General features: G+C 37.4%; 5 protein-coding genes across 11 annotated transcripts; 1 reads left to right on the top strand and 4 right to left on the bottom strand.

Moving 5' to 3' along the window:
• Positions 1-372: 372 nt before the first annotated feature.
• LOC116846945 (integrator complex subunit 2) lies at positions 373-4,493 on the bottom strand. 2 transcript variants are annotated; one of them, XM_032821390.1, is made up of 5 exons: positions 4,023-4,493; positions 1,800-3,898; positions 1,489-1,693; positions 1,062-1,368; positions 373-906 (listed from the first exon to the last, which is right to left on the bottom strand). In XM_032821390.1, exons 1-5 carry the CDS (start codon positions 4,310-4,312, stop codon positions 454-456), a joined length of 3,354 nt encoding a protein of 1,117 aa, XP_032677281.1. In that variant the 5' UTR covers positions 4,313-4,493; the 3' UTR covers positions 373-453. The 2 variants fall into 2 exon arrangements, with proteins under 2 accessions (XP_032677281.1, XP_032677282.1); XM_032821391.1 differs by having other exon boundaries at positions 4,130-4,278.
• Positions 4,494-4,960: 467 nt separating this feature from the next.
• Positions 4,961-9,865, bottom strand: LOC116846947 (trans-1,2-dihydrobenzene-1,2-diol dehydrogenase-like). The gene is made up of 5 exons (XM_032821393.1): positions 9,698-9,865; positions 7,157-7,368; positions 6,130-6,421; positions 5,401-5,807; positions 4,961-5,175 (listed from the first exon to the last, which is right to left on the bottom strand). Exons 1-5 carry the CDS (start codon positions 9,799-9,801, stop codon positions 5,081-5,083), a joined length of 1,110 nt encoding a protein of 369 aa, XP_032677284.1. The 5' UTR covers positions 9,802-9,865; the 3' UTR covers positions 4,961-5,080.
• A 238-nt stretch (positions 9,866-10,103) lies between these two features.
• On the bottom strand, positions 10,104-12,802 carry LOC116846949 (mitochondrial inner membrane protease subunit 1-like). 3 transcript variants are annotated; one of them, XM_032821399.1, is made up of 4 exons: positions 12,660-12,802; positions 11,280-11,459; positions 10,756-10,953; positions 10,104-10,605 (listed from the first exon to the last, which is right to left on the bottom strand). In XM_032821399.1, exons 2-4 carry the CDS (start codon positions 11,379-11,381, stop codon positions 10,444-10,446), a joined length of 462 nt encoding a protein of 153 aa, XP_032677290.1. In that variant the 5' UTR covers positions 11,382-11,459; positions 12,660-12,802; the 3' UTR covers positions 10,104-10,443. The 3 variants fall into 3 exon arrangements, with proteins under 3 accessions (XP_032677290.1, XP_032677289.1, XP_032677291.1); XM_032821398.1 differs by lacking the exon at positions 12,660-12,802 and adding an exon at positions 11,931-12,075; XM_032821400.1 differs by lacking the exon at positions 12,660-12,802 and adding an exon at positions 11,626-11,750.
• LOC116846946 (non-canonical poly(A) RNA polymerase protein Trf4-1-like) lies at positions 12,425-18,692 on the top strand. Of its 2 annotated transcripts, none has more exons than XR_004378628.1 (8): positions 12,425-13,146; positions 14,082-14,252; positions 14,649-15,006; positions 15,110-15,256; positions 15,369-15,562; positions 15,673-15,826; positions 16,063-16,282; positions 16,345-16,493. XR_004378628.1 is itself a non-coding variant. In XM_032821392.1 (8 exons), exons 1-8 carry the CDS (start codon positions 12,632-12,634, stop codon positions 16,551-16,553), a joined length of 1,887 nt encoding a protein of 628 aa, XP_032677283.1. In that variant the 3' UTR covers positions 16,554-18,692. The 2 variants fall into 2 exon arrangements, 1 of the variants encoding a protein (XP_032677283.1); XM_032821392.1 differs by having other exon boundaries at positions 12,632-13,146; positions 16,063-16,201; positions 16,345-18,692.
• Positions 18,693-19,552: 860 nt separating this feature from the next.
• LOC116846948 lies at positions 19,553-21,466 on the bottom strand. Of its 3 annotated transcripts, none has more exons than XM_032821395.1 (4): positions 21,302-21,466; positions 20,376-20,570; positions 19,905-20,097; positions 19,553-19,803 (listed from the first exon to the last, which is right to left on the bottom strand). In XM_032821395.1, the coding sequence occupies exons 2-4, from the start codon at positions 20,562-20,564 to the stop codon at positions 19,682-19,684; spliced, it is 504 nt and encodes a 167-aa protein (XP_032677286.1). In that variant the 5' UTR covers positions 20,565-20,570; positions 21,302-21,466; the 3' UTR covers positions 19,553-19,681. The 3 variants fall into 3 exon arrangements, with proteins under 3 accessions (XP_032677286.1, XP_032677287.1, XP_032677288.1); XM_032821396.1 differs by lacking the exon at positions 21,302-21,466 and adding an exon at positions 21,129-21,289; XM_032821397.1 differs by lacking the exon at positions 21,302-21,466 and adding an exon at positions 21,075-21,272.
• Between the last annotated feature and the right edge of the window lie 1,377 nt (positions 21,467-22,843).

The following is a 22,843-nucleotide window of genomic DNA, read 5'->3' as shown; positions in this document are numbered from 1 at the left end:
ATAACTCTAGAAAACTCTTACATTTCTGGTTACACCTTGTGTTAAGACACACTACGGTCACAAAGAGTTAATAGTGTTCACTATTAACATCTTGTGTTTCTGGCGCACAGCGTACGTCACGTTACGTTCATTTTAATACATTTTCCAATCACTTTTACTTATAAATGGATGAATAGACTGTAAATTTAAACGTAAGTATACTAGACATCATTAATGCACATATATATAACTGTACACAAGGATACAGATCATTACCTCTCGTGTGTCCGTTTTGGACATATCTTTTTATTTCAATACACTTAGCAAAAATGTAGAGTATGTATTTTCTTACTTCTCCCGCGTCATCAGTCAAAATGATAATAATAATAACCATAAATTTTACGTATATATAATTTCAAGTTCTATACACAGTTGACATGATTCTTTGTACAGTTTACGAGGTCCCTTAGTTTGTCAGTAAAGTCGTGTTTGCAGTATAGCTTTACTCAGCATCTTGCTAAACGTCCCTTTTACTTCTCGGCACAACAAATCCGCCGATTTGTCACCCAGAGCGGCTTGAGCTGCGCTCACTCTACCAAGTTGGAGCAGCAAGCCCGTGATATCCTCAGCCAACGGCGGGAAAGCCAGGCATATTCGTGTCAATGATTCTAACACTGGTATGAAGAGGACCACCCGCTCTTCGGCGGGTAATACTCCCAAAAGCGTTATTAAAGTGTTAATCGCTAGTCGGCAAACACTCAAGGTCTTCGGCAGAGCATACTGGATCGCCAGATGCGACGCCAAGTCCACCGCAAATACTTGTTTTTCCGGCTCAGGTTGCGACAATAATTCTGGGATCCAATCGAGACATATATGCATGGACGGAATTCCTGGAACCGTGATTTGCAATAACTCCCGTGGATAACCCTGGAAATAAAAATATTATAACAGTTATAATTAGTCATAAATAATTGTGTGCTCTCTTAGACAGTTACCAATATAGAAATAATAGGGTAACAAATAATAGAAGAATTGATAACACAACAGTAATAGTAATGTTTATATGAAAATTGACGCTATACCTGAAAATGGACCAATTTAGCCAAGGAAGGATCGGCTATAAATACTTGGTGTAAGTACGAACACACGACACTGCGTATTTCTCTGAGAGACCACATTTGTCCGGGAACATGTTTGTCTTCCTTCGTTTCCAGACACGCTTCTAATAAAATCTGCACCGCTGCACTTTCCTGACCTGCCACCAAAGCTATCCGTAAGTCTTCTCTTTCCGTCTCACTTGTCAACTGTCCAATCTTTTCGGTCAAAGGCTTGTCCTGCATATGTCTAGATAATTGAGATCGGGACGCGGCTAGGGTAGCTTGCAATATCCTATTGTGAAACAATTCCAGTTAGTTCAATACTTGTCATTAATATAACTATTATTTATTTATTGTTTTTTAATAAAGAGTAATTTTTTGCTGCTTATATGATACAATTACATCGATTTACCTAAGAACTACAGCTAAAATTGGCGCGCATCTGAAAACTCTTGTATCACATCTCAGTACTTGCAGTGGATCCAATACGATATTATCTTGTGTTAAGAAAACACTTTTCACGATTGCATTTTCTATTAACAGTGCGTTTATAGATAACACCCATAGACAACGTGGTAAAACAGTATTAAGCCTGAGCCATACTTGCTTATAGAGCTCTGAAAATTTCACAAGAGATTTAAGATTAAAAATAAAGTTTTGATTAGTGCATGATTAATAAGTGCACGTTTCTGACATAAATTTTTGGGTATGTCAGAATCTTACCTTGTATGTATCTGGGAACCTGTTCGTCAAGAATATCCTTAAAATAATGTATTATTATCTCAGCATGAGGCCAGATTTCAGTCGGCTTTAGCGTCATCAGTTGCCTCAGCAGTCTTCCCGTTCTCGAGGGACAAGTCTTAACATGGCCGAACGCTTCGATGATCGCGGCGTCATTGATTTTCACGTTCTCGTAACTCGCGATGCCTGAGTCTATATTGATCATCTCATCGTCCAGCCAGTCGTCCACCAAGGATAAGTGAGGGAAATGAGTCGCCAATAGTCGCAGAAGAGGCGAGAACAGGCTGGCGTAATTCATCTGATCGCGCTGGACCAGTTGTAGCAAATATTTGATCGGCAGCTCGGTGAGGAAGTCCGCCGAGTATGACTTGACCTTTCTTCCCTGGGAAATGAAGGTATGCATATTTGCCAACCTTACGTCTTCGTACTGCAGAAGATAATACAAGAGTAGTAACTGGGAGGTGAGGGACGGTTTGGTAGTATCGACATCTATGCTTTCGTCCGTCTGCATGGTGTTGACGGAATTCTTCTTGACGTCGAAATTGGCGCCAAACGCGCAGTTCTGGAACACCCTGCGAATCTCGTCCTCAGTGATGGGCTTATTCGTGTGTTCTGACGTCTTAGTGTTCGTCACAAGAATGGAGTTGACATAGACCTCCACCAAGGCAGGCAACACCGGATGCAGCGGTGGTACGCTGTCGCAGATCTGTCGGTAGATCCAATTCTTGATAGGTACTCGATGTTTCGCGAACGCCCGTGACTTGAGCAATTGATGAATGCAGTGCACTGGTAAGAATCCGGGGATATTGGCATTAAGGTTTGCCGTTACCGGCACCTTAACTGCATGCGCCGTTACTACCTGTTCGGTGAAAATCTCTTGCATAAAAATCTGTTTCATTCGCGTGAGATTATTCGGCCGAATCGGTATCTTCATACCTAAAGTGGCGCACACTAACTCGCAAATTGCTGACAACTGATTGCTGTGGAAATGTATAGCCATCAACAGCAACATTTCGCCGAAACTAGCTGTGACACCACTGGCGCTCTCGAAGTAAGCCTCCTCACGAACTAGCCATTGCACCCATTCGATACTACGCTTCTCGAGATTGTGATGACCGATTAGCGACGGACAGGCTATTAACATGCACAGGCCCAATGACACAAAACGAACGCCGGCAGGTGACGGCGGTGGATGCGATGTCAACAGCTGTACTATCATCGCCACCTCGTCGTCTTGGAACTTGATGCCGCCGATGCCGCGTAGAGCGCAGTAGAGCCTCAATAATGCGCTAGCCTGCACCACCTGAGACTCTGCCAGCTGGCCGTCCGTGCTCTGCGACGCAATAGTCTGCAGTCGTTTGAGCAGCTCCTCCCGCAGAGCCTGCAACGCCGTGTGCGACTCCCACTTCCGCTTCTGACCGTTGCGAATGAACATCGCAATCCATGAGCGCACCTGCTGATCGCTACCTAGCAAGAGGCCAGACACGAAAGCGACCACGTCGCTCTCAGTGTCGCGTTGCTGCGGATTGTCCACGCTTTTGTGCTCGAGACTCAGAGCAATCGCCAATGCTGGCATTCTGCATAGCTCCACGCACTTGGCTCTGATTGCCAGTGCTTGGCTTGGATTCATCTGACACAACATCGTCAGGGTCTGCGTCCTGATTCGACCCAATGCCGATTCCTCCTGCCTCTCACCATTGGCAATCAAGTGAGTGCATACCTCTGAGAAGCTATCTGGACTGTTGGCCACTATCCAACAGATAATATCAGGGCCATGCTTCACGTGCAGCAGAGTCTCTGTAATATCCAGTATAGACAGCAAAGTAGGTAATTCTGCCAGTGCTATACAGATGACATAACTGATCTCCTCCATATAGACAGCATTGTCGAACAAATCTGATTGCTTGATCTGAAACTCCTGATTCTTCTGCAGCTCTTGAATCTGAGCTGCTATAAACAATATCTCACACAACACCAGTCTGATCCTGCGAGTGGATTCGCTGCGCTCAAATTCCAAAGCCAAGCCACTCTGCAAGGATTGAGCCAGCACGCTCTCTCGATGTGTGCTGCCTCCTTTTTGTCTGGAAAGCAAGATTTCATGTTGAAATACACTCCAAAATGCACTGCAGTGACAAATATCGAAGCTATGAAAGCTTCAACGCGTGAAGGATGTATTAATCAAGTGGCACATGTACAAATCCTAACCTTAACTGCTGCTCCTTTCTAACGTCAGTTTCCAACGCATGAAAGTCAATAGACAAGAGGGCTATAATGGAGTTAACGGATTCGATGCCGGAAAGTATCGTGAGTACCTGTTTTCTGCCCTCTACACATTCCCTCGTTATGTCCAGCGGAGAGATAAGACTCATTCTAACCAAACACGGTAAGATGGGCCTGATATCTTTATGTGAACACAACGACAGCTCCATGATGTCGACATTCTGTATTGCCGTGAACACTCGCGGTGATACGCGCGTACTTTCAAGCATCTCCATAATAAATTCCTCTTGTTTCTTACTGTAAGAGATTTACGCGGTAAACTCGTCATACGAACATCTCTCACCCCAACAATCTTTTCGCCTGTTTGCATAGGTTGCGTTCAGGAGACAACGGTTACACAACGGTTGAGTAATTAGTCAACGTAATTGGTCTAAAGTTAGGGATCTAACAGTAAGGACCAATAATCACTAACCGCTCACTAATCAGCTGTTTTCTGAACGCAGCCATAAGGTGCGTTTAGTGAACTCAACAGTTGTACAACAGTTGAGCAATTCGTCAATGTAATTGGTCTAGATTTAGGGATCTAACAGTAAGAACCAATAATCGCTGATTGCTCACTGAGCGTTTTTCCGCTGAACGCGCCCATAGTTTCCTATTATCCCGTACGATAGCAGTGTCGTATGAGTAATGACGTTGGGGTATGAGTCATGGATGCGCCTCTAGCCAAATATTGAAGGAAGGAAGGAAGGATAGCAGTGTCGCTGATTCCCTTGACAGGAAACAGCGTTCTACGATGTGCCTTCTTTTGTAGTGTACGAAATCGAACCGTCGACATCGATTAATCGAGCGCGTCTTTATATAAACGTGAAATAAATATACCGTTTAAATATATAGAAACTGATTGAAATAATATACACAATAAGTTACACAAAACATTTTTATTTCCTATGCATACTGATCTTCATAAGAAACAATATTATAAATTCAAAAAATATCCTTAATAGTAATACAAAGTTTTCTGATGGAAAGTTTTCTCTTAATAATCAATATTTAACACCTATTGCTTTAATAATCTCTTCTTCCAATTTCGCCAATAATAAAGATGTATCGTGTGTCATTTTCGGACTTTCTATCAAACCTGAAAAGTTAAATTTGTATTAATATATTATAATACACATATATTCTTCAATCAATTTTTGATTTCCAAATTGAAAAACCCTAATTTCAAAAAAAGTTGCAACTAAAGTTTAATTACACCAATATTATTTAAACTTTAAGCGAAACTTAAACATGTATCTATCTTTATCATCAAAGACGAAGTAATGTCGGTGCAATCGGGCTTAAGATGCATCTACAGCTTTACCCTTCTGAATGCAAGCACGAGCTTCTGAAGCCTCATAAGCAAGTCCAGCAGAGTTTACAAAGTTGAATTTAGCATCTTTATTTGGAATTTGCGGCAGAGGTTTTTCTATGGTGATTCCCCCTATAGTTATCTTCGTTGGGCACCAAAGGGACGGCACTTCTATCATATTCTTAGTGCCACATATGTAGCCATTGTTCGGTAGGTTCGCTAGTCCACTTGTCATAATGGTCGCGGTGCGCTGTTCCTTGTAATACAGACTGGCCGTCACGTATACATCGACGCCATCCTCGTTCAAGATGCCAGAGACTTTTATAGATTCCGGCATCTCGTTATTAAAGACCAAGGATGCGAACTGAAGGCAATAAACTCCGAGATCCAGGACTGTGCCGCCGCCCAACTTTTTTTTGCTGAAATGAGGAAGAATCGTTGAAAAAATTTCATAATACAATTAAATAAGAATGAAGAATTAATTAATACTTATTCAATCATCGGTAAAACTACTATTAATAATACAAACAATTGATATCTTCTAACTTGATAACTACAACTACACACACAATAATTGTTCTGAATATTAATAATTAATATTATGAAAATGATTAACACACATGATTGACAATTAATATTATACTGAACAGTATAAATATGTAAAAGACATTCTAATCACCATTGAAATATGCTGTGACTATTCTACTAATACATGTATTATTGTTACTGTATGTTACGAACTTTAACCGATCGACGTCACTAAGGTCAAAACCGAAGCTGGCGATCACATGACGAATATCGCCGATATGGTCTTCCGCGAGTTTCTTCTTTATGATATCGTAGATAGGAAAACAACGGCTCCATACTCCTTCCATCAAGAACAAATTTTTGCTTTTCGCGTACGAGATTAATTTCGTTGTGTCCGCCAAGCTCATCGTCAACGGTTTCTCACATAACACGTGTTTACCTTCGCTCATCATCATCATAGCTAGATCATAGTGCTGAATATGTATCGTGCCAATGTATACAATCTCTGAAAATACAAATAAATACAGTATTTTCTGATACACGAGTTGTTTTGCTCGCTGGAAATAGCCGTTAAAGATATTCCCAAATAGCATAATGTCCAAAATCGGGTCATAAGACATTTTTAAAACATCTTTAAGACAAGTTTATAACCCCTTGTCCACAACCTTGCTTTAATTCTTAAGCCTTAAGTCGTTAATTTAAAATAATCGACTGTGGTTGGTCAATTTATTACGGCTTAAAGATTAAAGTAAGGTTGTGGACAAGGGGTAAGTTATTGTCTTAAAGATATCTTAAAGACGTTCTAAAGACGTCTTATGATTCGATTTTGCTGTTGTTGAACATTTGTACTGTCTGGGTTACTTTTGAAAATTATTCAATGTGAAACATATATATATATATATTGAAATAGATTTTTATAACCATTGCTGCCATAATTTTATAGCAATTCAAAAACAATGTTTAAACATCTTTATCTAGAGAGAGAGGTTACATTCCAAAACATCTTTTTCGAGGAAAATTTTACTCTTAAATCTATAGTTCATGTTACATATACTATAGACTTAAAAGTAAAATTTTCCTCGGAAATGACGTTTTCGAATGCAACCCTAGATGTATATGGAAATTTCATGCTTTACAGAGCTCAAATGTTTCTGCAGTTATAGGCATTCGTTATTAATCGATCAAAATGTTGATCTAATATACTTTGTTTACTGAGTATCTACGCATGACTATCAAATACCAATGTCTTTATCCTTGGCCAACTGTTCATAATCACTGTAGGCCTTCTGGATATTGTGTTCCTTCGCGAAAGCTTCCGCGCGAGACAAATCTCGCGCCGCAACAGCCACTACGACGTGTTCGTCACTCGGTAAACTGCTCATCGCCGTAACGAAATCATGCGAGATCTTGCCAGCGCTGACGATGCCCCATCGAGTAGCCATCTCCACCAATCTAATCAAAATAATATCAAAATATATCAAAATAATATGTTAATTGATTAACATATTATTTAACAATATAATAACACGTTATCGTGATGCATCGATATTACGTTATCCCAGACAGCATAAAATCTTCAAAGAATGTTCTGAGACGTTCTTAGAATGTATGAATGTCCTTAGAACATCCTTAGAACGTTCTTTGAATATTTATGGGATTTTGTGCATTATATTGTGTTATTGTATACATTTATTTCTTCGAAAAGAAAGGAAAGAAAAGAAAGAAAAAAAAAGAAAGGAAAGAAAAGAAAGGAAAAGAAAGGAAATTTCATTTTGCCGTTCTAATGCCCGTTTCTAATGCCGTTCTAATGCCCGTTTCTAATGCCGTTCTAATGCCCGTTTCTACCTGATATTGATTAAACCTTAATTTGAGTTTAAACTCTACTCGGATAAATGCTTAACCTTGAGTTAAGGTTTACTCCCCAGATAGCACAAAATCTTCAGAGAATGTTCTGGAACATTCTTAGAATGTATGAATGTCCTTAGAATATCTTTAGAATATCCTTTGAAGGTTTGTGCTGTATGAGCTCAGGTTCAGGTTCAGGTTCACTTGTTGGTTTAGACAATCTCACGATTTTCGCCCTGACACCATTTGTATTAAGAATAAGTTATAAGGGATATGAGTTATAAGGGATATGAATGAATAAGGTCTTGGCAGATTCCAAGACAACATTTCAAAAATCACAGATCTAAACTTGTTCAGATATGTCCCAACGTAAAGACCATCGCACACAAAATTTTCCGTAAGAACTTTAAACGTAAGCGTAAAGAAATCGATCAATTCCAATCGAGCACTCGGCTCTTAGTAACGCCTTCATTATTACGAAGAGCCGAATACTCGATTAGGATTGGTGGATTTCTTTTCGATTTAAGTTCTTACGGAATTTTGTGTGTGATGGCCTTAACGGCGGTTAAGCCGGAACTTATTATATGGGCTCGACATTGGTAAAAACGTGCATAAGAGCTCGTTTCTCCTCGATAAAATTGAACAGGAAAAGGGAACGCAGCGACGGAGATTGTAGAATATTTGGAAAAAGTAATAATAACAAATAATAAAATAATAATTTGGAAAATGGCAAAATGATTATTTGTCGACAGTGTTAATAATTGTCTTTCAAGATTTTGAAGCCGACGAATTTAATGCTACAAACCGATATGCATTTAGTTCATTGTCCTATTAGGAAAAAAAAATCGAGAAACGTAACGGTGCCCACGGAGTTGACAAATAAAAAATTTACTTTCGCGATCTATATTTTCTATTTAGGTATTATGTGACACATATGAAGAACGTAATAGATAAAGCTTCGCAAACGATAATCGTTCAAGAGATTACACAATTTTACATAACTGATAGTTCGATGTTATCTGACATTCTGAAAGGTCGTTCAATCGAATTATATTATTCTGGAAAGTTGTAAATACAATTTTGCTGAGTTTGATCTTTGACTCGGCGAAATCACGTTTTTCGTTATCGTTACGAGTTAATTCAGGGGTCATTTTCACAAAGTACAGATTCGAATTTATCCCAGTTATGACTAATGTCTCGACTACGTGTCGTTTAAACGTGTACGTCACGTTTAAAATACACATGTATTCAAGTTTAAAATACACGTTTAAAATTCACGTTTAAAATACACGTGTATTCAAGTTTAGAGTTTACTAAGGTTGCATTCCAGAACGTTTTTTTTTTTTTAGGAAAATTTTATTCAATACTTAAGGCCTTTGTACGTAGAAAAATTTTAACCATAACCGTAAGGTCGTAAGAAAACTGATTTGATTATTTTCCTTGCGTTCGAAGAATAATCGACTGTGATTGGTCAGTTTTCTTTCGATCTTACGGTTACGGTTAAAATTTTTCTACGAGTAAAGGCCTTTACAGTTCACGTTACATAAATTATAGAGTCTCGAGTAAAATTTCCTCAAAAAGGATGTTTTGGAACACAACCTAAGCAACGTGAAATGCACGATCGCAAAACGAATTTTTTCTCAATTTCAATCTTCGAATTGTCCTCAATATGATAAAGCAATAAATCAGTTGCCATGCAACCGGTGTTTTATCTTTATGTTTACATGACGTAAAACATAATACGTGCCAACTTAACCTTCAAACGATCATTGCACTCGGGCAGAAGAAAAATTTATTTCTCAGAAATACACGGTAACAAGTCGCCGCATAGAGAAACAAGAAAACGATCATTGCAACAAACGATCTAGCGAATACTCCACAGTATCTGTGATCAAAGTATTTATATCAGAGTACCCACGAGGAAGAAAATACTCACGTCGTTGTGATAGCGAAACGTTTATTACAGCACACTCGAGTATACTGGCCGCTCCGCAAATGGCCGTTGTTTATATCGCTTTGCGCTATCAAGCTCGTTGACATTCAATCAACCTTGAAATACATTCAATTGCTAACGCGCGACAGTTTAAAGACCGTTATAAAGGAAGTTAGTAGCTCTCGTAGCATGCTATTATGTACTTTCATGCATGATTTCTGACGATCTCATTACAAGTGTAATTGCCATTGTTACAAAAATTACGTCAAAGAGTATACAAACTCTTTGTAAAATTTGAATCCAGTGATTGGATAAATATCGTTTATTTTCGCATCTACATATAAAAAAAATTTTTTTATTAATTTGTATGTCTAGATACAACTTTAAGTAAAAATATGTAGACATGGAGTATATTATAAAAAAATAACATGTACAATTTATTGCTCTTCAAATTGATAACTTACAAATATCAAGCAGATGACTTAAAAAAGATCCTTTGCATGATATACATTTCAAAATATATAATAAATTTATATTATCAGATCTTAATAAGTAAAACATGCATCTTCTCTTGGAGATATCAAGGAACAATAAATTTATACAAATTTAATAACTATCCAAAGAATTTCCAAGGAACTCAATTATAACCACAACCAGGGACTGTAATTTAACTGAAATAATGTACTGGATATTTTCATCAATATCTTGTTGATAAAAATAGATATCTATATCACGCACATATGATCAATTTAGGTCATGTGTTTCGTTGTGAACAAAGTTATATCACCGAATGGGAATATTTTACATAAAGCCCTTCCACGCAATAATCCTTGAGGTACTGGTCCATATATCCGAGAATCTGTTGAATTACTGCTGTTGTCTCCCTCTAACCACATATGTCCATAAGGTACCTAAAAGAATATTATTAATTAATATGTAATCTTGAATAATTTTTTACTTGATTATATAACCTATAGTAATACAATGAACTAAAGTAAATCACAAGCAAAATGATATGTAAAATTCTCCACTAAAGAGACACAAAGTCATTGAAAACTTACCGTTGTTACACTAAGACCATTCCTAATTTTATCTCCTGGCAAACCTACAATCCGCTTGCATATATTTTCCTTTGGATTGTAGGGACACTTAGAAATAACAATGTCACCTTTGTTGAGTCTTTGCAATCTCACAGATATTCGTTCCACAAACAATATATCATTGGCATATAGTGTAGGTTCCATAGATGGTCCAGCACACTGTAACGCATGAAAACTTGAGCAAATTGTATTCTAAAACCAAACTGGTGCAAGGTATACATACACAACAGGATGATGTAGTTTTATCTATAAATAAAAAAAGCTGTCTACATGGTATAAATTTTTCTATTATATCGTATATCGTCCTTAGTTAAAATGAAAGTTGCTGTGTGAGAATATCATAACTTTTTAACAAACAAAGATCTACAAAAGATCCTGAATACTGTGGAGCTTCGAAAGTAAAATCCAACGATGCCAGAAAGACAAAATGTCAGATATTGCAATGTGGGCCGTTTCGTAACGACACATCGCGCTATTAAACTTACCATGATAATATCTCCAACGTATTCGTACGCGCAGTACGTCACGCATGCACATTGCACGAACCCGCGTACAATTTTAGGAATAAATTTACTCAACTTTGCCATTACCACACATGTGAAGATCAATCGACGACGATTCACACAAAACGTTCTTCTTCATCGGATCCTCACTAAATGCATAACCTGCAAATTTCAAATCAATTACATACGCGTATCAACATCCTCCTGATCTAACCTAACACCGCAAAGGCAACTATCACAAGCTGTTGCGAACTGTCGAATGTCATGAATTTACAAAGTTCGCGCGAATGCACGATAAGCGGTGCGACACGCGCAATAACGAACGTACTGCCAATGACGGAGGATTCGCGCGTCTCTACTGCAAAGTTCGCTCAAATGCGCGCACGCGCAGCGTTTCGATCACTAATGCTTTTTCTCTAGCGTGAAAACTCGCAAAGAGCGATAAACTTGTCATTTGAAAATAATAGAATTTTCCCCACTCTTTACGCGTCCACGCTAGGAGAAGACGATTATTGGCATTTGCCATTGTCTCTTGAGAATATACTAATGACTGCGTTCAGGGGAAAATATGAAGTGATCGATTCCCAACCACCCTAGCGAGGTGGTAGGCGCGATGGGCGCTTTTCCACGTACCGCGAACTGGAGCGCGAACTGGTTCTGCGACCGCCGCGACACGCTGTGCGATCAATCTCCCTCTCTCTCTTTCTCCCTCGCGAAAATTGTCCCCGTGGCCTTAATCGGGAATCGTCGGCGACTCTCGGGCTCGCGCTCGGATCGTCGTCGTGCTTCTCGACCGTGTGCGTATAAATCTCGTTTAGTTTAGTGTCTCGCAGGTTACGACCGATCAGCCGATAAACCGACTGGCCGACCGATCGACCGAACGATACGGTGCGCGATAAACGCGACAGTTAAGAGTTCACTTGAGAGTGACAAGAGGAGAAGAATCCGCCGGGTGAACGAGCGGCGCGCGCGACGGAAAGTGACACGCGACGTGGTGTGTGTGTGGTGCGACCGACCGACCGACCGCTCGCCCGCCCGCCCGTCCGTCGTCCGCCTGCCCGCTCGCACGCTCGCGAGCACGCACGCGAACGCGTGTAACGAACGAACGAACGCACGCACGTACGGCGTCGAGAGGAACGCGTGACTAATACACTCCGCACGCACTCGTGCAGCACATATATATATATATATATATATATATATATATATATACGTATTATATATATATATATACGTACGTATACCATACATACATACATTCATAGGCGCACACGGAGCACACAACCACGCACGGAGGAGACCTGCGGATCCCCCCCGTCCCGGGCGCCAATTTAATGGATCCGACCATCGGTTGGTACCAACCGGAGCAATACGGCCCCGCCAAGGATCTGTGGTTGCACATCTGGGAGGCCGAGAAGGGCCTTGACGTACTGACCCTGCGTAACGACCCCGCAAACACGATGGGCGTGCGGCTGCAGCAAGACTTTCTTGCGCTGGATACGACGAGCTCGACGGCAACCGGCACTGGCGGTACTGGAACGGGCACCAATAACACGCCGTCGTCCGCCCCAGGCTTCGGAAGCGGCATCGGCATCGGTATGGGCAACGGCAATGCCAATGTGGGCGGCAACGGCAGCAACGGCCGCTCTGTCCCCACCGCCGCAAGCAACGGCGAGCATCGTGTGCCTCATAATGCTTGTTGCAACAGTTACTATAACCCATCGCGCAGGAAAAGCGACAATCGAGCTAGCACCTACGGCATGAATTACAATTACGACGCCCTAGTGGGCGAATATGGTGGCTGTCCTTGGCGGATGTCGAATAAGCATTATTCCAAAGGTGTGATCGGGTAAGTATTGCGGCTTTAATACACATCGTGTACCCGGAACATCTCATGGCCCATATGGCCGTATCACATAGGTTAGGTTAGATTCGTTGTTCGAATGTAGAGGCTGTTTCAATGTTACCGAGCACGTATCTCGAGATCGTGCAACACTCGAGACGATGCGTACGTACACGTGAAGAACAAGCGACCGGAAACGGCTACTTGGGGCATGTAATATATTAATATATTGAGATTTAAATGTCGTCGAGAGTTTTGTGTCGTCGAGAGCCTAATGTGAAATCTGACGAAAATGTTTACGAAGGTTTACAAATAAAGTCGTAGTCTGCAAAAAGTTTGAAGCTATGTTGTTGTAACAATAAGCTGGCAGACAGGGTGAAAAAAATTGTAAACATTTCATATATTTGGCAGTATGATTTCTGAAAAGAGATACTTTATTTTGGCCTATAAGTACATAAAGGGACAAGATTAAATGAATATTATAAATCACACAATTATTGAATACCTTTACCTTTGGTAAAGTACCAAAATGATATTGCAACATTCTTCATTAACTTTGCTAGCATTATTTGTCTGTGCTAAACTTATATATGTGTAGAAAAGCATTTATTCAAATTATACAAATACAACGTATGAATTACACAACATGTGATTTCTCAAATGTTTATAAAACCAACCAATATATTCTTTGTGTGCAATCAATATCATTTATTACATTAAGTATTATTCTTTTAATGTTTTATAATGTTACTATTTGAATACTTTAAATAAATGGTAGAATATTTAAAATATATGGTAGAGAATACTTAAGATACATGCCTCAAATATATGTATGTATTTTATTGCTTCAGCTTATATACCTGAAAAGAATGCCTTAAAAATATATTAAAAACCTAATTCTTGGAAATATTGTACATTGAATAAATATATGTTCTGTTTAGATTACATGAAGAGATAGAAGATTTCTTTACATACATGTGTCCATCATACGAGGAACATGTTTTAAGATTGCGAGTTGTAAAAAAAATAGAAAATGTAATTTATGATCTTTGGCCAGACTCTAAAGTTGAGATGTTTGGCAGTTTTCGCACTGGTTTATATTTGCCTACAAGGTATGTATTATTGCATACTGTCGCACATATTATTGCATGTATCATCATAATAACTAACTTGATAAAAATGATGACTCATTTTGTTTTTGTTTATTGCAACATGATATTAGACAAGCAATTATTATTTGTAGATTGGTCAATTTTTTAATATCAGATCATTTAAATATTTTTTATATATATTTTTATTAATATTTTTATATATATTTTTATTAATATTTTTATATATATTTTTATTAATATTTTTTTATATATATTTAAATATTTAAGTGGTGAATTTTTGGGATAAATAAACGTCTAGAAGCATCAATAATAATACATCAATAATGTACAATTAGAGAATCATGGCATTTGCAAGATATATCTTTCTGTCCTCATGAAAATATTCTGTCGTTGCAGTGACGTAGATTTGGTAGTGATAGGAATGTGGAGAAATCTTCCATTACGTACTTTGGAACGTGCTTTACTAGATCAAAATATTGCTGAGCCATCTTCTATTAAAGTGTTGGATAAGGCCAGCGTGCCGATCGTCAAACTAACTGACAAAGAGAGTGAGGTTAAAGTGGATATCAGTTTCAATATGAGCAATGGCGTCAAATCTGCGGAATTAATAAATTCTTTCAAGAAGCAATACCCAGTACTCGAGAAACTAGTCATGGTGTTGAAGCAATTCCTACTGCAGAGAGATCTTAACGAAGTGTTTACCGGCGGTATATCGTCGTACAGTTTAATACTCATGACCATTAGTTTTTTACAAGTAAGTACATCAGTTTTTACAAGTAAGTTGTCGTAAACGAGAAACGGATCTTCTCTTTATCAATTTTCTTTATCGAGTTAAACGAGTTTTTTTTATCTTTTAGCTACATCCGAGGCAAAATGCTTACTGTTCAAATGCTAACCTAGGAGTATTGCTAATCGAATTTCTAGAGCTATATGGTAGAAAGTTTAATTATGTTAAGACTGGCATACGTGTGAAGGACGGCGGTACTTACATATCCAAAGAAGAGGTCTTTACAACAATTTTATACTTGCATTACAGTAACACTGTAGTCGTTATAATAGTCGTTATAATCATCGTGAAGGCGATACGGTACTGATCCTACGCTAATTGATTGACAGGTACAGCGAGACATGATAGATGGTCATCGCCCATCCCTCTTGTGCATAGAAGATCCACTCACACCCGGCAACGATATCGGTCGCAGTAGTTATGGTGCTTTATATGTAAAAGATGCATTTGATTGGGCCTATTTCGTCCTTTCTCAAGCAGTCAGTCCTTTAAATATTTTAGTCAATGACGCCAGTAAAATAAGGTAAGATCATCTGACAGAATCTCTACATCTGCCTTAATCTGCGTCGTTATCCTTGTATTGATTGCTTATTACCGATGTTTAAAACAAACGACACTTTTATTGGTACGTAGCATACTGGGAAGAATAATTCGTGTGACCGACGAAGTGATAGATTACCGTAGATGGATTAAAGAAACATTCCTACTACCTTTAAGCGAAGGAGACTCTCTATCAAGCTCAACTGGTTCTGACGCATCCACTCTTTCAGCACCCGCCAGTGATACGGTAAAAGTCATATCATAGATTAGAATAAGTAGTATATAAAACTTAGAATAAGAATAAGTAGTATATAAAAATTAGAATAAGTAGAGTATATAAAAGAGTTGAATCTATTTCGAAATATTTCTAGATCAAACAATTTATTTCATATCTTGCAATAGCTTAATAAATTGCCAATGCTATAAGTGTGCATTCTCAAATAAATAAGATCTTTTAATTATAACTTTTTTATTTTATCTAAGGACTCTGAATGTAGCCGTGGCAATTCTCCGAATACTGGCGGTAAAAACGACAACGACAAAAACAAAGATAGGCTCTTTTATAATAATCAACAAATCCATCATTATCCGGGAAGGAAAGCGTTCAAGGCAACCATCTATGGTACGACGATCAAATGATTCTAATACAAATACTGCATCTATTATCTATTTCAACATATTTCGCAAATGACTGTTGTATGAGGTAATATATACCATACGCTACGCATTTTTTTCACTTTGTCATTTTGTCAACGTTTCTTGCAGCAAATCACCAACAGAGCTTCAAAGGTATTCATCATCGCATCAATAACAATATAACCGGTCAAAATAAGACCAAGCATGCACACAGTAACGGAAACAACAATAACAACAATAACAACAATACTAGTCACAGTCCAAGCTCTAGGCAAAACACAGTGAAGAGGAAGAAACAATGTACGATGCAGCGTGGGACCGGAGATTGTGTACGGTGATGAAACGTGCGCGATAATTTCGGACATTACTTCCGTCACTTAAGTAGCGAGCTCAATATCATAACTGTGTGATAGAAAGACAGCGATTATCGTCGGTCATATAACAACTGAATTATTCTACGCGACTCTTCTTTTATTTTCAACTCTATGTACAGTATGGGCACAATGTCCACGATTCTAAGAGGGAGAAAGGAAGAAAGAGTAAGAGAGCTTATGGTTTGTGGAAATGTTACGATTCTTGCGCAGACAAGAATGCCCAAATAGTAACTATATATATATGATTTCTTTTTTTTTCAATTTGCCAGAATTATATATTTTGCTCTGTACGAACGTTTACATACCAAAGAAAGACGTACAGAATTTTTGATCGCAAATCGAGATAGGATCTCCGTTTATACTTCACTTTTATTGCACAGGCTATAATATAAACGGTACCCAGAAACAAGTATAATAACATTCTTCAACATTATCATTTACGAAGTCAGACAATTCTTATTGCCATCTTCGAATAGCAATTGTGTTCACAGCCATAATTAAACGTATTGTAATACATTTATATAATACAAATGGTACACATCTACATTTATACATATGCGCGCACAACACACACGCACACGTACACATTCATACACAGAAACGTACATACACCGATATTAGTTGCGGTACATTTTTCTCGGGAACTTCACACAAAACTGTGAAACACGCTGAGATAGTGACAACAAAAACTTAGTTTTCTATATGAAACTATATTCTTATAACGAGGGGGTGTGTGACAGCGAATTCGGTGATATTGGGACTTACCTATTGTAAATATTGTAATATACATCATCAAACATAGAACAATAAGTCGAAGAGTTACCTACAAAATCTTTTTTTTGTAATTATCTAAAATAGTGTTTGTTACAGTGATTTTATCATACAAATTCGCGGATAAAGCCATATCTATAAGAGTGAATACTGTTTCTTTTCTATATTATTCTTTTCTCTATCAAACGTATATTCAGTATCGTTGTTGAAAGATTTTGGTATGTTTTTTCAGATTTTAATAAAATTGCAGATTCATGTGCTGGTGATTAAAAAAAGCAAAAAAAAATAATAAAATTTTGATTAAAAATTTTTTTAAAAACTCTAGCTTATTTTATACTGACAGAGAGTGATGACACGCTTCGAATCTTGGCAGTCTGTTTCGTAGCAACAACTTTCTTGCAAATTAGCTATCTCTTTTGTATAGAAATGTTAATTTCTTAATGTTAGTTTGTAATTCTTATCCGATATTTCCTGAACAATGATATATTATTTTTATATCAGATAATTAAAAAGTACACATTTATATTATATGAAAGGAAAAAAAAAGAGAATGAGGAATCTGATATTTATGAATCTTACATTGCATTTGATGAAACTTATGTATATGACAATACGTGAAAAGGCCTTGACATTACTTAAAAGCTCCGTATGTTACGTTTTGTCGATCATGGTAGGTGTAGTTCATTGTCGAATATTACATTCCGTTGACGCAATAACTAATGAAAACGAAAGAGCGAAAGAAAAGAGAATAGAGCGTTTACTGCAACAAATTTCTAACTATGATGTCAGATTACAATTCTTTCTGGTGCAGCTGCATTTTTGTGTTCAACAATTTTTAATGTGCGATGTAAAGATTACCCTTGTAAAAATTTTAGTTTAGCCACGGGATTTGAAGAAGTGTAGTTTTTGATTGAGTCATTTTAAATTATATAACACTCTTATATCCAGTATTCCGTGTATTGTTTAACTTAAAACTCTTTCGTAATGTAATATTGTATGCTGTGATTGAATTTAATAATTAAATTGTCAATTGCTTAAGAAGATATATATAAATATATATAAATATATAATTTAAATGTTACACTGTAAAAAGAGCATTATAAAAAGCCATACTACATTTTTAAAACTATGTAACTATTATCATCGCGCTTAGTGATCCTCAGCAAATAACGTGTTTTTTATAAATATCAGAATTTCGTAATCATTGAGAGTTTGATAAGGAAACTTCGTAATCACTCATATTTATCGAATTTCCCGATTTATTGGAATTTCTGTAAAAAAAAGGAAAAAAAAGAAAAAAAAAAAGAGTTTAATAAATATGAATGATGCCGATGTCTGATCCTAATTATTTCTCATTGTTCGTATACTTTAAGGAAAGCGACTTTACCTCACAGCTATTATTTATAAGGCCAGGTAGACCGTTTAGAGACCTCTCGATAGCAATACAATAGCCTCGTATTTTGCAAAAATTTTGATATATAATCGTATTTATATCCGTGTGAATATATTTTTAAATAAGCAATAATGTAATGTGCGATGTAACGCGATCAGTAATGCAGTCTTACGTTTATAGAATCGTACTCGTCTCACAATCGTGGAGATTGTATTTTAATTAGCGTATATGCATTACTGAATTCGTGATTTGCAATAATATTGCCGTCGCGCTTAAATAAACGTTTCTTTTTTTTCAAACAACAAGCTTTGCTCGAGGAGAAAGGAAAGTGAGATAGCGGGGAGATAGCGGCAATGCGATATTAAATTTGACCTAGAAATCATCGATCTCTCCAGCAGCGATTTGTACTTACACGTGTGTGTGTGTGTATATATATATGTATGTATGTATGTATATATATATGTATACATATGTGTGTGTGTATATATATATATATATATATATGTGTGTATATATATATTTTATATATATATATATATATATATATATATATGCACACATATACACATATATTTATCTACTTATAAGTTTGTATACATACATCTAATTTGAAGTGATCATGTGAAAAATGTACAGAGATTAAATAAATCTTACTTACCTTTTTCTTCTCAATCGGATTCAAACACAATCCAGTAGTTTACATTTGCATTTCTAATGTAATTAAACGTTTCTAATACAGTGTAATATCACATCAAGCCGTATCGTGATTTAATAGCGAATAATACTTTTTAACGTCAAATAGCGTTCTCACGTTACCATGGCATTTATTAAAATTTTGTCATGCCAGTTATAACATACAATGTTTAAGCGCAATATTTAGAGATGGATTTTTACTGTACAATTACTAATTATTGAAGTTACAAACTAATTATTTTTCTCTCATAGCAGCAATCGGGCTTTCGATCGGATTCATGTCGAGTTTCCTCATACGTTCTAACTGTGCCAACTGACGCTCTGGATCCGTGATTGTTTCCGGCAATGGTGGGTAGGCTGAAAATGATAACGTCACGATTAACAATTCGTCCGAACCGGTACAAGGCTTGTATTTTGTGCCGACGACGTTTGTGTCATGTCGTCGATCGAGAACGTACCGAATGTTTTGAAATACATGTATAACCATAAACCGGAAGTTATAACCAGCATACTCATTCCCACGATGCCTTTCCACTCTCCTGTCGGTGCGTCCATTTCACTGAACGTCTGGCGGAAACTAGCACGATATAGTTGTTTCTTCTCTTCAATGCTCAGCTTCTTCCAGTCTCCTTTTTCCTTTTCTCTCAGGGCCTGTATACAAAAGCAACAGCAGGTTGATAATTGTAAATCCATGTATTATTTACATGGGAGTTCTGAGGCTTGCATTAAGAGTTGTCACCTGAAACTTGTTTTATGTAAAATATTCAAATTTTTTATTTATTTTAGTTAGACCTAAGTTATATGTAACAGTTATATCCGTAATTGTATGATTCAACTGAAAAACTCATTGAATTCTGTATTCAATTCTTACTTGAAAAAAATTCCAAGTAATAACTATTAATACAGGCCTGAGTTCTATTGTTTCTTACCATAATATCAGGAGTATTCTCCTTCCAACGAATTGCAGGCATCGGGAAATCTGCTCTGTCCAAATAGGCAGGTTCTCCATTGTAGCCATAGCCCACAACATCCCTATTCCCAATTCTATCCTCTGTAAGTAATCCACGACTTTGAATCATCACAGGTCGCAAACGATTTGTTAAAAGTCTGCCTGCCATTGTTCCCTGAAAGATACAATCTATATTTAGGTCAAATTTTGTATCAAACAATTATAATATTTTTACCTACAATATATATATATATATGTACACACACCACACACACACACACATGTGTGTGTATATATATATCTGGTCTTTTCTACTTAATACTTTTTGCAAAGATGTGCATAACAATAGTATTTATTTCAGACCATATACAAAATTGTTACTTTAGAATTGTTATTATCTGTACTAGTAACATTAAATAATTTATTCCTTGTAATTTTTTATACCCAATTTCTGTTAAATTTTTATAAATGGAATTTTATTCGTTAAAGCACATTTGTCATTCGAGACAGATACATATGTTTTACACATCGCTATAATTTTTACATGTATTGATCTAACTATGGTAGCGTTTGTCCCGAAATCAATTATTTATCACATGACATAAAACTGAATTCGACTTATTCGCCTTTATATTACACTCGTAATTTTTGCGAAGAAATGTCAACTTTCGGAAGGTACCTGGCTCCGAAACGATATACGTGAAATGATATATTGTGTGCGTGAGCGTGTTACCTAACTGATAATGAAGATAGCAAAGCCGAAAAGGAGAATGTGTGATAAAAAAAATGGTCACAAAGCGAGGGTGGCCACGATTACGTAATCGAGATCGCATTACATTATCATTCGCGGTTAACTGTCAGGATATACGAAAACAGAAAAAATAATTTTAAGACCGTACGACTTACTGCCTGTAAAGACACTTCACGCAGGGCAAAGTAAAATGGCTGTAACAGAGGTTAGATCATTGAATCGTGTTTGTTCAAAAGTGGATCACCTCGAAATGTTAAAGCCCATCGCACATGAAGGCTGCGTTTCGTTATTTACTGTAAAGGTGCGTTCAGATGAAGAAATAAATAGCGGAACGGAATAGTTAAGGCCTTTGCACTAGGGATGAGCAAAAAGAATAGATGTTTAGAAAACATCGATGTTCGCTTATTGAAGATAGTATTAGGCTGAGTTTCCACTTAGCGCGTTACGCGTCGCGTCGTCCGTTGCGGACCAATCAAATCGTCCTATCTTATTGCCTAACTTTACGACGAATAAAATGGGATGATTTGATTGGTCCGCGAAGGACGACGCGACGCGTGACGCGCTAAGTAGGAACGCACCCTTAGGCTGAGTTCCTCTGAGCGCATCACGCATCGCGTCGTCTGCCTGCGTCACAAGTTAAACTGGTGGCACATAGAAAAACTTAAGCAGTAAGACGTAAGCAATAAGCAAATCAGCCAATCACAGTCGTTGATTCTTGGACCATAAGAAGAATCAACGACTGTGATTGATCAATTTGCTTGCTGCTTACATTTTACTGCTTAAGTTTTCTGTGTGCCACGGCCCTTAACCAATCAAATCCTTTAATTGGGATGACGCGCGCGCGACGCATGACGCACATGTTCCAATGGAATGATTTGATTGGTTAACTCGTGGTGCAGGCAGACGACGCGACGCATGACGTGCTCAGTGGGAACTCAGCCTAAGCATTATTCTATCTTTATCGCTCATTACATGCGAGAAGAAGATAAAATGACGCTTAATGCTAGGCTACAGGCCTTGCACAATACTAGGCTACAGGCAATAGAAATAAGCATTAGCCAATAGGAACAGGGAATAGAAATAATTGACCAATCCGAATTCCTATTCCCTGTACATATTGGGTGCTTTTCAATTACTTAACATATCTTGATACACACGTACACAAAACTAGTTTATTGGTCACATTATTATCTAAAATATCTTGTAAAGGCCAAATCACACTGGGTGCTTTCTAATTGCTTAACACATCTTGACACATATGTACACAGAAATGCACAAAGTGTAACGTTGTGCACGATTCAATTGGAACAAAGTGTGTATTAATGTATACGTATGTCAGGTAGGGTTAGGATTATTTTTCAACTGTGCTTATATTTTTTAATAATAAATAATAAAATCTAAATAATAAAAAAGATTATCCACTTCACGTCGCAAATGCCAGTCTATTTTCAAGCCACTATGCTTATTAACTTTAATTTTTACTAGAAAACACTAGTTTACACAGCCGATCAGTAGCCCTAGAACTGAGTACGAATATATAGTGTTGCGTCGACGATTACGACAATCGGAATGCAACTTGTGTCGCCGTGTGCATGAAAGTGTCTAGGGATATTGCAATTAGAAAGCATCCACATTTGTATGTACTTGACCGGAAAAAAACTCCGGTTGGAAAACTATTCTTTTAAATCGTTTGTATT

The sequence above is a fragment of the Odontomachus brunneus genome, unplaced genomic scaffold, assembly GCF_010583005.1.
Source record: "Odontomachus brunneus isolate Ranch 3 - 2012 unplaced genomic scaffold, Obru_v1 Obru_scaffold_072, whole genome shotgun sequence".
In the NCBI taxonomy this organism is placed as follows: Eukaryota; Metazoa; Arthropoda; class Insecta; order Hymenoptera; family Formicidae; genus Odontomachus; species Odontomachus brunneus.
Note: the sequence above shows the minus strand (reverse complement) of the source record. Positions and strands in the feature narration are given on the sequence as shown.